At 35.5% G+C, this 13,180-nt stretch overlaps 1 protein-coding gene across 1 annotated transcript; it reads left to right on the forward strand.

Annotated features, from left to right (window-relative positions):
• The first annotated feature begins 598 nt into the window (after positions 1 to 598).
• LOC130815643 (phytochrome B-like) lies at positions 599 to 8,614 on the forward strand. The gene is made up of 4 exons (XM_057682136.1): positions 599 to 3,020; positions 6,462 to 7,269; positions 7,526 to 7,819; positions 8,133 to 8,614. Exons 1-4 carry the CDS (start codon positions 971 to 973, stop codon positions 8,350 to 8,352), a joined length of 3,372 nt encoding a protein of 1,123 aa, XP_057538119.1. The 5' UTR covers positions 599 to 970; the 3' UTR covers positions 8,353 to 8,614.
• The last annotated feature ends 4,566 nt before the right edge of the window (positions 8,615 to 13,180 follow it).

Genomic DNA, 13,180 nt, shown 5'->3' on the forward strand with positions numbered 1-13,180 from the left:
TCATCCACCGGTGCGCAAAACAAAAGGGGTCGGAGATTGTAGTTTAACAAACTTTGTAAATTCTTATATGATTTGAACTTCTTGTATGACTTTCCATGATTGTAATATATCTTCGCATTATTTTCATAATTAATTTTTTCAAATCAAGCTGGTTCGTAATTGATTATTATGGAATAGATTGTATTGAACTAGTTTAATGCAAGTTGCGCTAACTATTTAGGGGAAATGAAAGAAAAAAAAAGTTGCAGGGCACAGAGCAAACCGCCACATGAGGTGGCAGTTTACCATGGACCAAACCGCGCACATGAGATGGCGGTTTGCCTTCATCAAAACGCTACTTCATGTGGCAGTTTTGTTCTTAAGGCAAACCGCCAACTCAAGTGGCGGTTTATCTGAAAAATTTTTTAAAAAATCAAATTTCCACGTGGACGGTATTATGGGAAATATTTTCCCATTTAATGTATAGTGGGAATTATTTTTATTTTGAGCAATATAATGGGAAAAGATTCAAAAAATCAAGGTTAAAGACTTTTTTCAACTTTTTTTGTTTAAAAATTGTGATGTTATAATGGTTTTATGCGACAAATTGAAACGGATAGAAGAGTAATCTATCCTGCCCTCTTAAAAAAATGGTGTTGATCCACATCAGTAAAGCACCAATCAGCAAAAAACAACGACCACCACGAAATCCAAAAACACATGATGTTTCTCTCTCTAATGTCTGGATTGTGTAGTAGTCGTACGCATCCTTCACTAATCACCAGATAAGATATGGAGGATTGCACTATTATGAATGAAATTCCTCAAAGGCTATAGTGAGACAACTAAACGTCACTCAAAAGTCTGTAGTTTGCTTTCCTGTTGCTTTCATCTTTCTTTTTTCTCTCAGGAATTAATTGTTACTACTACTGCTCGTACTAGTTAGGATTAGGATTATTATAAATAAATACATAAAGCACTGAATGCCAAAATGGGTTCTGCTTCTGGATCTAGAGCATCACATTCTCATATCAATCTTCATAACCCTTCTCATTCAATGAGTAAAGCTATTGCTCAATATACTGTTGATGCTCGTTTACATGCTGCTTTTGAGCAGTCTGGGGAGTCTGGTAAGTCTTTTGACTACTCCCAATCTTTTAAAACTTCTACCATTCATTCTGTTCCTGAACACCAAATTACTGCTTATTTGTCTAAAATTCAAAGAGGTGGTCTTATTCAGCCTTTTGGGTGTATGATTGCTATTGATGAATCCTGTTTTAGGGTCATTGCTTACAGTGAAAATGCTAAAGAAATGTTGGGTCTTAATCCTCACACAGTTCCTTCTATGGAGTTTGAAAAGCCTGAGATTTTGATGATTGGAACGGATGTTAGAACCCTTTTTATGCCTTCTAGTATTGTACTCTTAGAAAAGGCTTTTGGAGCTAGAGAAATTACTCTTTTGAACCCTATTTGGATTCATTCCAAGTATTCTGGGAAACCCTTTTATGCAATTTTGCATAGAATTGATGTTGGGATAGTTATTGATCTTGAACCTGCTAGAACTGAAGACCCTGCCCTCTCCATTGCTGGTGCTGTTCAGTCTCAGAAGTTAGCTGTGAGGGCTATTTCACATTTGCAGTCTTTACCTGGTGGAGATATTAAGCTTTTGTGTGATACAGTAGTTGAGTGTGTAAGGCAGCTTACTGGTTATGATAGGGTTATGGTGTATAAATTTCATGAAGATGAACATGGAGAGGTTGTGGCTGAGAGTAAACGGCATGACTTAGAGCCTTATATTGGATTACATTATCCTGCCACAGATATACCTCAGGCATCGAGGTTTTTGTTCAAGCAAAACCGGGTTAGGATGATTGTTGACTGTAATGCCAAATCTGTCAATGTTGTTCAGGATGAACGGCTTCAGCAACCTCTTTGCCTGGTTGGTTCAACACTTAGGGCTCCTCATGGTTGCCATTCTCAGTATATGGCTAATATGGGATCAATTGCGTCTTTAGTCATGGCGGTGATTATCAATGGAAATGAAGATGAAAATACAACAGGTAGGAATACAATGAGATTATGGGGTTTGGTGGTATGCCATCACACATCACCACGGTCTATTCCTTTTCCGCTTAGATATGCTTGTGAGTTCTTAATGCAGGCTTTTGGTCTCCAATTGAACATGGAGTTGCAATTAGCATCACAAATATTGGAGAAACGCGTACTAAAGACTCAAACACTTTTATGTGATATGCTTCTTAGAGATTCTCCTATTGGAATTGTTACTCAAAGCCCAAGTATTATGGATCTTGTAAAGTGTGATGGGGCAGCCCTCTTGTACCAAAGTAAATATTATCCCTTAGGTGTAACCCCAACTGAGGCTCAAATAAAGGATATTGTACAGTGGTTATTGGCTTACCATGGGGACTCTACAGGTCTGAGCACGGATAGTTTAGCTGATGCTGGTTACCCAGGGGCAGCTGCACTTGCTGATGAAGTTTGTGGTATGGCTGTTGCTTATATCACTCAAAGAGACTTTCTATTTTGGTTTAGGTCACACACTGCAAATGAAATCAAGTGGGGCGGTGCAAAGCACCATCCGAAAGACAAGGATGATGTACAAAGGATGCATCCACGTTCTTCATTTAAAGCTTTTTTGGAAGTTGTCAAAAGTCGGAGTTTGCCATGGGAGAATGCGGAGATGGATGCAATTCATTCATTGCAGCTTATTTTGCGGGATACTTTCAAGGATGAAGCTGTCAATTCGAAGGTTGTTTTACATACTGGTGTTGGGGATTTGGAGATGCAAGGAGTGGATGAGCTAAGTTCAGTTGCAAGAGAAATGGTTAGGTTGATTGAAACTGCAACAGCACCAATATTTGCTGTTGATGTTAATGGCTGTATTAATGGATGGAATGCCAAGGTTGCTGAGTTGACTGGGCTTTCTGTAGAGGAAGCTATGGGAAAATCTTTAGTTCATGAACTTGTGTACAAAGAATCTGAAGAAATTGTTCAGGACCTTCTTCATCATGCTCTTAGAGGTAACGTGCTTGAACTCAAAATCTATTTGTTTTTTCCATATTTCAATTTTCGATAACAGAACACCTTTCCAGTATTGACTACAAATCAGTATCTTAATACAATGAATAAGAAAAACAAGCTCTTTTTTTAGCCTTTGCAAAACCAAGGAACTTTCACATTGTGGAATTGATTATGAAACTAGGTAGTCGATTCTTATTGATATTGTTACGGATCAAACATTCTCGGCCCCGTTTGGTTAATGGTACTAAATGGTGGTAATAGCAATGATTTATAGTGTAAAATTTCATCAAAAGTTCGATGTCATTCCCATGATAATGAAACTTTGTTAAAAAAAAAAAGTTCTTTTGTTTACAAATTTCCATTACCAGCTATTACCATCTCTCCCAATGGTAATGTATTGGAATGAAATTTATAAAGAAAATAAAATTATTAAAGTTGAACAAGCATAGCCATCAAGGTAGCAAGAGACTTTTCAATCAAAATTACGCTAGTTTTCATTCCCATTACCACCGTTTAATACCACCTACCCAACAGGCCAAGAGTTCATCTCAAAAGACTAACCTTGGTGAGATAGCCCATATGATCTATAAACCACTATGTCTAAGCCGACACAATACCACAAATATAAATCGAATGGGAGAGGTGTAAGAAAAGAAGCAAGAAGCAGAAGAATGTTTTTCTATTAATGCAAAATCAACGATTACAACAGAAGGAGCATCCTCGTTATATAGATACAAGGGATAGACTAGGATAGTAGTTAGTTACATAGTTTGTTACTAACAAACTCTTATACGGACTAACAACCTATACAAGAATAGCTAACCTTAAACTAAGAATACAAAACAGAATGCCACCTAAACAAGACAGATTACACCCTTGCTGTGCTGTCAGCTGAAACATATGCCAAAAAAACTTGGTGTGCATAAACCTTGTAGTTTCTGCAGTGTCTTGTGCTTGCTGGGTGACTCATACTTGATTGGCAATGCAGCATCCTGTATCCAGTGTTAGCACCTGTCTCAACACCCCCCTCAAACTAGTGGTTGTCCTTTCTGTCTACACCTAGTTTGGTCAATAAATCTCTAAACTGTCCTGATGGCAAAACCTTAGTGTGCACATCAGCTAACTGATTTTTGGTAGGGAGATAAGATAATTGCAATTGTCTCTCCATGACTTTATCCTTAATAAAATCACAATCTACCTCTATATGTTTCATTCTTTCATGAAGAACTTGATTCTTTCCAATGTATATAGCTGATTGATTGTCACAATTAAAGGTAGCAGGTTTGAAACATGTAATCCCAAGTTCCTCTAGTAACCTAACCACCCAGGTTACTTCTGAAGCAGCTGGAGACCTAGTTCTATACTCTGCTTCTGATCTAGATTTCGATATAGTATGCTGCTTTTTGGATTTCCAACATGTGGGATACTTTCCCAATAGAAGTAAATATCCAGTGACTGACCATCTGGGCGTCTGGACAAGAAGCCCAATCTGAGTCTGAGAAGGCTTGCAAAACTAGTTTGTCATTACCTTTAAGAATGATTTGTTGACCACAAGTAGGATTGACATAATTGAGAACATGTAACAATGCTTGAGATGTTGTAGTTTGTTGCATAAACTGACTTAGAATTTGAATGGTATATGATAAATCAGGTCTTGTATTAGTGAGGAAATAAAGTTTCCTATAATGCTTCTATAAAGACTAGGGTCATCCAATAACACTCCATTAGAAGCAGACATTTTAATATTTGAGGGTAAAGGGGAAACAACTTTCTTGAAATGATCTTGCCCACTGGCTTTTAAAAGATCTTTAGTGCATCTGTGTTGAGTTAGAATCACCCCTTCTGGAATATGACTTAATTCCATCCCAAGAATGTAGGCACATGCCCTAGGTCTTTTATTGAAAATTTCTAGGTAGGTGATCCTTCAACTCCTTGATTTGGATTTCGAGTGACAAGGATGTCATGCACGTAAACTGTGATAATAATGACTGATGAAGACACTCCTTAAAAAAAAAGAGAATAATCATTCTTAGATTAAACATACTCAAGACTTTTTGGCTCTTCAAGGAGTTTAGATGCTATTGCCTTGATGCCTGTTTTAGGCCATACAAAGACTTTTTGAGCAAACAAACCTTTCCTTTGGGATTATCAATGCCTGCACGCATTTGCATGTATACTTTCTCATTTAGGTTTCCAATGAATATGCATGGGTTAGTTTAAGGGTCTAGTTTCATTCTCTTCCTTTTTAAGGTAGATGCAGAACAACAACATCTAAATGGTTTAACATTTCCTATTTTGGAGGTTTTCCGAACAAAATTTCATAAGGACTTGTAGAATGCTCATAGGCATCTTGATAATGAGGAAAGCTGCACATTGCCCAGAGTCCCCTTAAAAAGACAGGATGTTTTGATTGGAACATGAGTGCCCTCATTAGTTGTCCTAAAAGTATGTTCAACACAACTAGTTTGATGAGTAATTCCTTTTAATTTGTAGAAGTGAAAGATTTGTCCTTTGGATAGTTCCTTTGCATTGTTTATTCTGACTTGCTTGATCTTGACATTAAATTGAGTCAACACATATTCATAGAATTGTTTGAAATGAGTCAAAAACTTAGATTTGTGTTTAATAAGAAAAATCTAAGTAAATCTTGAAAAATCATCTACTATTGTAATGAACATATTACATTGTGCTTTAGTTGGGTGTCTCAAAGGATCCCATACGTCAATGTGCAACAATTGAAATACACTTTGTGCATCTTTTATTTTCTTTGAGAAACTAGACCTTGTCTGTTTTGCCAAGGGAAATATAGTGCAAAAACAACTTTCATTAATACCCTTTCCCTTTAGTTTAGCAAATATGATTTGTATTTTGTTGAACGATAAATTCCTCAATCTGATATGCCATATCTTCAGATTGTGCAACTTTTTGCTGTCTTCATTGTTTGAGCCAATACATGCAGTATGCTTTCTGGTTTTTACTTCTGCATCAGTACCATTGTAGAAGAATGTTTTTCTATTGATGCAAAATTGATGATTACAACAGAAGGACCATCCTCCTTATATAGATACAAGGGATAGACTAGGATAGGAGTTAGTTACATAGTTTTGGTGCCTTTTTTCTTTGATAATCAGCTACTGAGGTCCCTGTTTATTATATAGAGTTGAAATTAGTTGATTCTTAAGAAATTTATATAATATTTTAATGTATTGGAATGATAATGTACCTTCTATAAATTCTACTTTGATTATACTAGCCTTCTTTTTTGTATATTCTTTTGCCAAAGAAAGGTTTGAGAAATACTTAAATATGTAATGTTTGTCTTTCTTTGTGATACCTCAGTTATCCTATAGGTTCACAGCTACTTAGACTGTACTTAACATTCATCATTAAATGGTGGTAATTCGGTGATTATTCAAAATTTCTAAATTTTATTGTTTCAGGCGAAGAAGATAAGAATGTTGAGATAAAGTTGAAAACATTTGGCTCGGTGGAGCACACGAAAGCTGTGTACGTGGTTGTCAATGCTTGCTCTAGTAAAGACTACTCAAACAATATAGTTGGAGTTTGCTTTGTTGGCCAAGATGTTACAGGCCAAAAAATTGTAATGGATAAATTTATCAATATACAGGGTGACTATAAATCTATTATTCATAGCCCAAATCCTTTGATTCCCCCTATTTTTGCTTCAGATGAGAATACTTGTTGCACAGAGTGGAACACTGCCTTGGAAAATCTCACTGGGTGGAGTAGAGGAGAAGTCATAGGAAAGATGTTGGTTGGAGAAATTTTTGGTGCTTTTTGCCAACTAAAGGGTCAAGATGCTTTGACCAAATTCATGATCGTTTTGCATAGCGCTATTGGGGGGCAGGACACCGATAAATTTCCATTTTCTTTTTATGATCGCAATGGAAAATTTGTGCAAGCACTCTTATCTGCAAATAAGAGGGTTAACATGAATGGTCAAATTATTGGAGCTTTTTGTTTCTTGCAAATTGCAAGTCCCGAATTGCAACAAGCATTAAAAGTCCAAAGACAACAGGATAAATTAAGCTTTGAAAGCATGAAGGAATTGGCTTATCTTTGTCAAGAAATAAAGAATCCCCTAAACGGAATTCGTTTTGCTAACTCACTTTTGGAAGCAACAGATTTGAGTGAAGATCTGAAGCAATTTATTGAGACTAACAGTGCTTGCGAAAAGCAAATTCGGAAGATTATAGAGGACATCAATTCAGAAATTTTTGACGATAAGTAAGTATGAGTTACTCGTGTTCTTATAAATAATGCTCAACGTCAAAATCATAATTTCCAAAATTTCGTATTTGAACATTAAGCCTTTAGACTTCATGGTAAATATCATGCAAAACTTAGACGATCACAACCTTTTATGTTGCTTTGTGTCCTGTTATTATATTGTATTGTCAGTGTCCTCATTTATTTTCAAATACCAGCACAGTACTTACTACTGATAGTTTTGATTACTGATCAGTAGATATCTTTTGTGTAGCACCTTGAAGCTAGACAAGGCAGAGTTTATATTGGGAAGTGTCATAAATGCCGTTGTGAGCCAAGTCATGATATCACTGCGAGAAAGGGGCTTACAGCTGATTAGGGATATCCCTGAAGAAATCAAAACTCTGACGATTTGCGGGGATCAAATTAGAATACAACAGATCTTGGCAGAGTTTTTGGCGAGTATGATTCGTTATGCGCCATCACCTGATGGTTGGGTAGAGATTCATGTTCAACCAAGGCTTAAACAGATAACTGATGGCCAAAATGTTGTTTACATTGAATTCAGGTATGCTGTTCTCTTTTTTATAAGCTTGCTCTCCTTTCGTTTGAGTTCATAGTCGCTGAATATACTCTGACGATTTTCCTTACATTTCTCTTCCCTTCCTTTCCGGCCTTCTCTTCCTTCCCCTTCCCTCCCTTTCTTTTCTTTCAAAAATTGTTATCCAAACATAATGCAAATATGCATAGTATATGTTGGTTATTTATAGGATATTGTATTTCACAAGTATTTTCTTCATGCTTTCAACTCTACTCCTATTTTGGTTCTAATAGTTCCATCTCTTAGCAAGCTAACTTGTAGTTGTTGTTAATATGTAAAGGTTGGTATGTCCAGGCGAAGGCCTTCCTACAGATTTGGTTCAGGATATGTTCCGAAACAATAAATGGACAACGCAAGAAGGCGTTGGGCTGAGCATGTGCCGGAGAATTTTAAAGCATATGAATGGCGAGGTTCAATACATAAGAGAGTCCGAAAGAAGTTACTTCCTCATCATCCTCGAATTTCCTATGCCTTGGAGGGGACTAAAGGGTGTTGACTAGTATGCATACAACATCTAGGTTGATTGCAGTATTAAAATACAATTAGGTTGTAGTTTCAATGAAAGCAGGTATATCCTGGCATCTTGAGATTTTCTTATATAGTGTGGACTGTGGGGGGTCTTGATCGTAGAAAAATATGTATGTTAATGTACTTATATGATTGTAGATTGAGTGATTCCCCTCACGTGAGCAAATGCATAAATAAATAAAATTATTGTATGGATAGCCTATTATCTGAGCAAGGCAAATTATTTGGCTTAAATGCTTGCATTCCATGCGTCTGATTAGTAGGTTTTTCTGTAAGTCATGTTGATCATAGCTATCATCTTAATTGATTCATTTATATTGTCTTGATATTATTAGACCAACTTGGTCATATATATTATGTGTAACTTCTTTAGGCAAGTTTCTTGAATGTTTTGGATATTGTTGGTGTTAATATTCCACGTTATTGCATTTATGGCGGACTATGATTAATATTATATTTTTACCATATACCCGTCGCTGTACGTAGTTGTTCATGACTATGTTCTTCAACGACCAAAGTTCAAAGTGTTGCTCTATTTATTGAACTCTTTCAAATGATGAAAAGTTAAAACATACACAAGACAACAAAAAAATTTATCTCTCCAAGATGATCTTCAAACTTTTTATATGAAAGGATATTTATTTTAATGGTAAGGTCACGGTGTACGTGTAGCTGTAAGGGTCGAATTAAAAGAAGTGAGTTAATGAAATTGTCTAATTTATAATTACGGGATCCGGAACACACAAGTATGATTGATATTAAATCTATTTCTACTTTGACAAATAATTAGAATGTGCAATTATGATAAATAAATAAAGCAAGAACGATAAATTAATGTGAAAATAATAATAAAGTCTAGGGTATTAGGAATCACCTATTTTTAGCATGAAAATCAATTACTCTCCTAATTATATGAAATTGAATCTTTAATATGATTAAAAGTGATCTAATTAATCTCAATTTCGATATATCGATTAATTAAGACCTTACTAATTTTAATCCTCAAACTTCTATTTTATTGGCTAAACTAGTGTGAATTTAGCCTAAATATACTTTTGTCCTAAATTAATCATAATCTCAAACTTCTGTTTTATTGAAAAGGTTATAAAGATATTCAAACCATGGTTCATTAGACATAGAGTCAATCCCATATTCTAATTTCATACAATTAATTGAATAAAATCATGCCATAGGACAAATTAAGAATCTCTCAATCATAAAAAGGAAATATACTCACCATTAGGGATGGTCACAGATTGGGTTACCCGGAACCGAACCGGTCCCAAACCGCTTGGAACCGAATCCGGAACCGGAAACGTTCGCGACAGGTTCCGAACAGGCCCGAACCGCAGAACCGTGAAACCGTCGGAAAAAAACTGTATGAACCGGACCTAAGAATCGCGGGTTGGAACCGGAACCAGGACCGATCCGGGTAAACCGGCCCAACGGTTCCATGGAACCGGAACCGGGACCGGGACCGGTCCAGGTAAACCAGCCCAGCGGTTCCATGGAACCGGAACCGTTGAACTAGCCGTTTATAGCCGTTGGGGATTTTTCTATAAATACCCATCACTTTCAATCATTTTCATTCACAACTCATCTCTTCTCCTACTCTTTCTACTTAGTCTCTCTACTTAATTACTTAATTACGCAATTATTTTCTTAATTACATAATTAGTCTTTTAATTATTTCTTAATTTAGTTAATTACATAATTAGTCTTTTAATTATTTCTTAATTTAGTTAATTACATAATTAGTCTATTAATTATTTATTTATTTCTTAATTCTATTATTATTTCAATATTATCAATCATGTCTTCTTTTTTGAAAAAAGCCTCTAAAAAGGTTACTAAAGTGGCAAAATCATTGGGAGGTTCTAGCTCCAAAAGGAAGGCCACTTCAACTCCGTCGGTATCAACAACACCTTCGATTAGTAATTATAATTATGAACCAAATTATCCAGAAGGGTACGACCAAGAATTACACATTTATGCAGAAGAAGTGGAAAGACAAATACAAATTGATGAAGAAGAAGAACAAGAAGAGGAACCAATGACCCTATTGGGATACATAATTCTCGACAGTCATAAACAAGATCACATGAAGAACAACTACAACAACAACAACAAAGACAAGCTCGTGGTAAACGAGTCAATTTCCAAACTATCGATTAGTTTTATAATTTTATTCTTCAAATTGATCAAATTTTAAATTATTATTTATTTATATATTGTGGTATTTGAGTATGTCTTTATATTTAAATTTAGATGAAGATGAACCAGTAAGGCAACCTTTTCCGGCAATGCCACCTCCTAGTGGTAGAGCTGTTTCACATGTGTGGTCGTATTTTACAAAAGAACCAACCGATAATCCAGATGTTTCCTTATGCACTTGTCAAATTTGTGAAAGTCAAGGAGTAAAGCCCTTAGTTTCATACAATTTTGCCAGAGGTAAATACTTTTTCAGTTTTTTATACATACATTATATATTCATATTTTGTAAAAATTTATTTATTGTGTTTTGTGAATACGTGTTAGGTGGTGGTACAGGATCTTTTAACAAACATTTGGCAAAGAAGCATGGAATCACAAAAGAAACTCATGCAGCAAGCGGCAGCGGGACCACAAGTGGAAGCCGACAGTAGGACATTCCCAGCACAGGTATGCCTTTTAAATATAATCATATTGATATGATTGATGAATTTTCTAAGTATGTAATTTGTGATGAATTGCCATTTAACCATGGTGAAAGTAGGGCATACGAGCATTACACTAGAAAAACTTTGCAACCACAATATAGAGCAATCCCTAAAAGCACTCTTAAACGACGCACAATTAAATTATATGAATCAATGCGCTATGAATTAGTAGAAATGTTTAAATCTTGTAAAGGTAGGGTTAGCATAACAACTGAGACATACGGGTAGATTGAAATTGGATTATTCAAAAAAGAATAATTGCTTTTGAGACAATGTTCGAAAGACATACGGGTGAAAACATAAAATACAGATTAGTAGAGATATGTAGAGAATAGAACTTATTAGATAAGATATTTTGTTGTTCTACCGATAATGCAACCGCTAACATTAAATGTATGGAACTTTTGTATAACGAACCTGCATTTAGTTTTATCCTTGGGGGTAGATTATTACACATACGTTGTTGTGCTCATATAGTAAACTTATCTTGCCAAGCAGGTATAAAACAATTAAGTGATTTATTAGATCCAATTAGAGACATAGTGAAGTGGCTTAGAATTGGACAGATAAAGAGACGATATAAGCAATTATGTGACCAATATCAACTAAAAAAAGTGTATTGGTCATTAGATACTCCTACACGTTGGGGCTCAACCAACGATTTATTAAGAAAAGCGATTGCTTATCGTCCAGTTATAACACAACTTTATAGTGAGTGTACAGATAGCTATATAACTGATGACACATGGGAACTAGCTATAGGTGTACATAAAATATTAGAAGCGTATGACCACGCAACTAAGATTTTTTCATATGTTTACAAACCAAACGTCCACTTAGTAATAAGTGAGTGTATTACTATTTTTTATCATCTTCTTAAACATACGCATCATGATACTAACCCATATTTAAAGCCGATTCTTGCAGATATGATGGATAAGTGGAAGACATATTTTACCGATTTTCCTTTTATTTATGGAATTGCAACCATTTTAGACCCATGTTTTAAGACAGAAGTCCTTACTAAAGTAATTGGATTTTACTATCAATCATTAGATCGTCCGCCTAGTGATGTACATAATTATGTTGGAACTTGTAAAAAACTTTTAGCAGAATATTATGATTACTATGCTAGTGTATATAACCTAAAACGCGATACGTCTAGGCGTGCTAGCGTCTCAGCACGTCCCTCTTATTATAATTCTGCAATAGCTAATATAATGAGCCAAGATGATAGTTTTGTAGGATCATCTTCTTCTTCACCCTCCACTGCATATTTAGAATTAGATAATTATCTTAAACATCACTTTGAAATTGACCAAGGTAGCTATAATATTTTAGAGTGGTGGAAAGAAAAATCTATAAAATTTCCAATATTATCGAGAATTGCAAAGGATATCCTTGCAATTCCTGCTTCTACGATTGCGTCAGAGTCTGCTTTTACTGCAGGTAAAAGAGTTTTAGACGAAAAGAGATCTCGTCTTGCTCCACATAGTATTCAAATATGTGTTTGCAAGAAAGATTGGGATCAAGCGGAGATTCGAACACAAGGACTAAGGAATGATGATGATCAAGACGATGATGATGATCCATGGATGATGATGGATACATCTGCATCATCGTCAGGAGGAGAGTCAGCGGAAGCATCTAACCAACCAGATGATGATGACGAAGACGAATAGGATCCATCGGACAACGATAAATCAACATTCAACAACCACAAATAAAAGGTATGACAAAGAACTACGTGGGCTTTGATTCCTTCGGGATTCGTAGGCAGCTTAGTATTCCTTTGGTTACTAGGTTGAAGTCCATTTTCTCCCTCTTTTTTTATTAATCATCTTTATCGACATTATCGTTGATTTGTTTCTTATTAATTTATTTTTTCATTCTTTTTAATAAATGTTTTAATAACGATGACAACTTGATAAGCAATGAATTTCGATAATAATCAAGTAATCATCAAAGGTACGTCCGTAATATTATAGTATTTTTATATTATATAATATTTAAAGGAAAAATAAAAATGGAACCGATGGTCCAACCCGCCCGTCCCGCGAGTTGGAACCGTCGGAACCGCCTCATGAACCGCCAAGGAACC

Source organism: Amaranthus tricolor, chromosome 1, assembly GCF_026212465.1.
Source record: "Amaranthus tricolor cultivar Red isolate AtriRed21 chromosome 1, ASM2621246v1, whole genome shotgun sequence".
NCBI lineage: Eukaryota > Viridiplantae > Streptophyta > Magnoliopsida > Caryophyllales > Amaranthaceae > Amaranthus > Amaranthus tricolor.

What these genes read in the sequence shown, in the direction of transcription:
- LOC130815643 (XM_057682136.1), top strand. Translation starts at nt 971, where the DNA reads ATGGGTTCTGCTTCTGGATCTAGAGCATCACATTCTCATATCAATCTT. An exon ending in TCTTCATCATGCTCTTAGAG is followed by an intron (nt 3,021 to 6,461) that starts GTAACGTGCTTG and finishes TTATTGTTTCAG; the next exon opens with GCGAAGAAGATAAGAATGTT. An exon ending in GTTGTTTACATTGAATTCAG is followed by an intron (nt 7,820 to 8,132) that starts GTATGCTGTTCT and finishes TAATATGTAAAG; the next exon opens with GTTGGTATGTCCAGGCGAAG.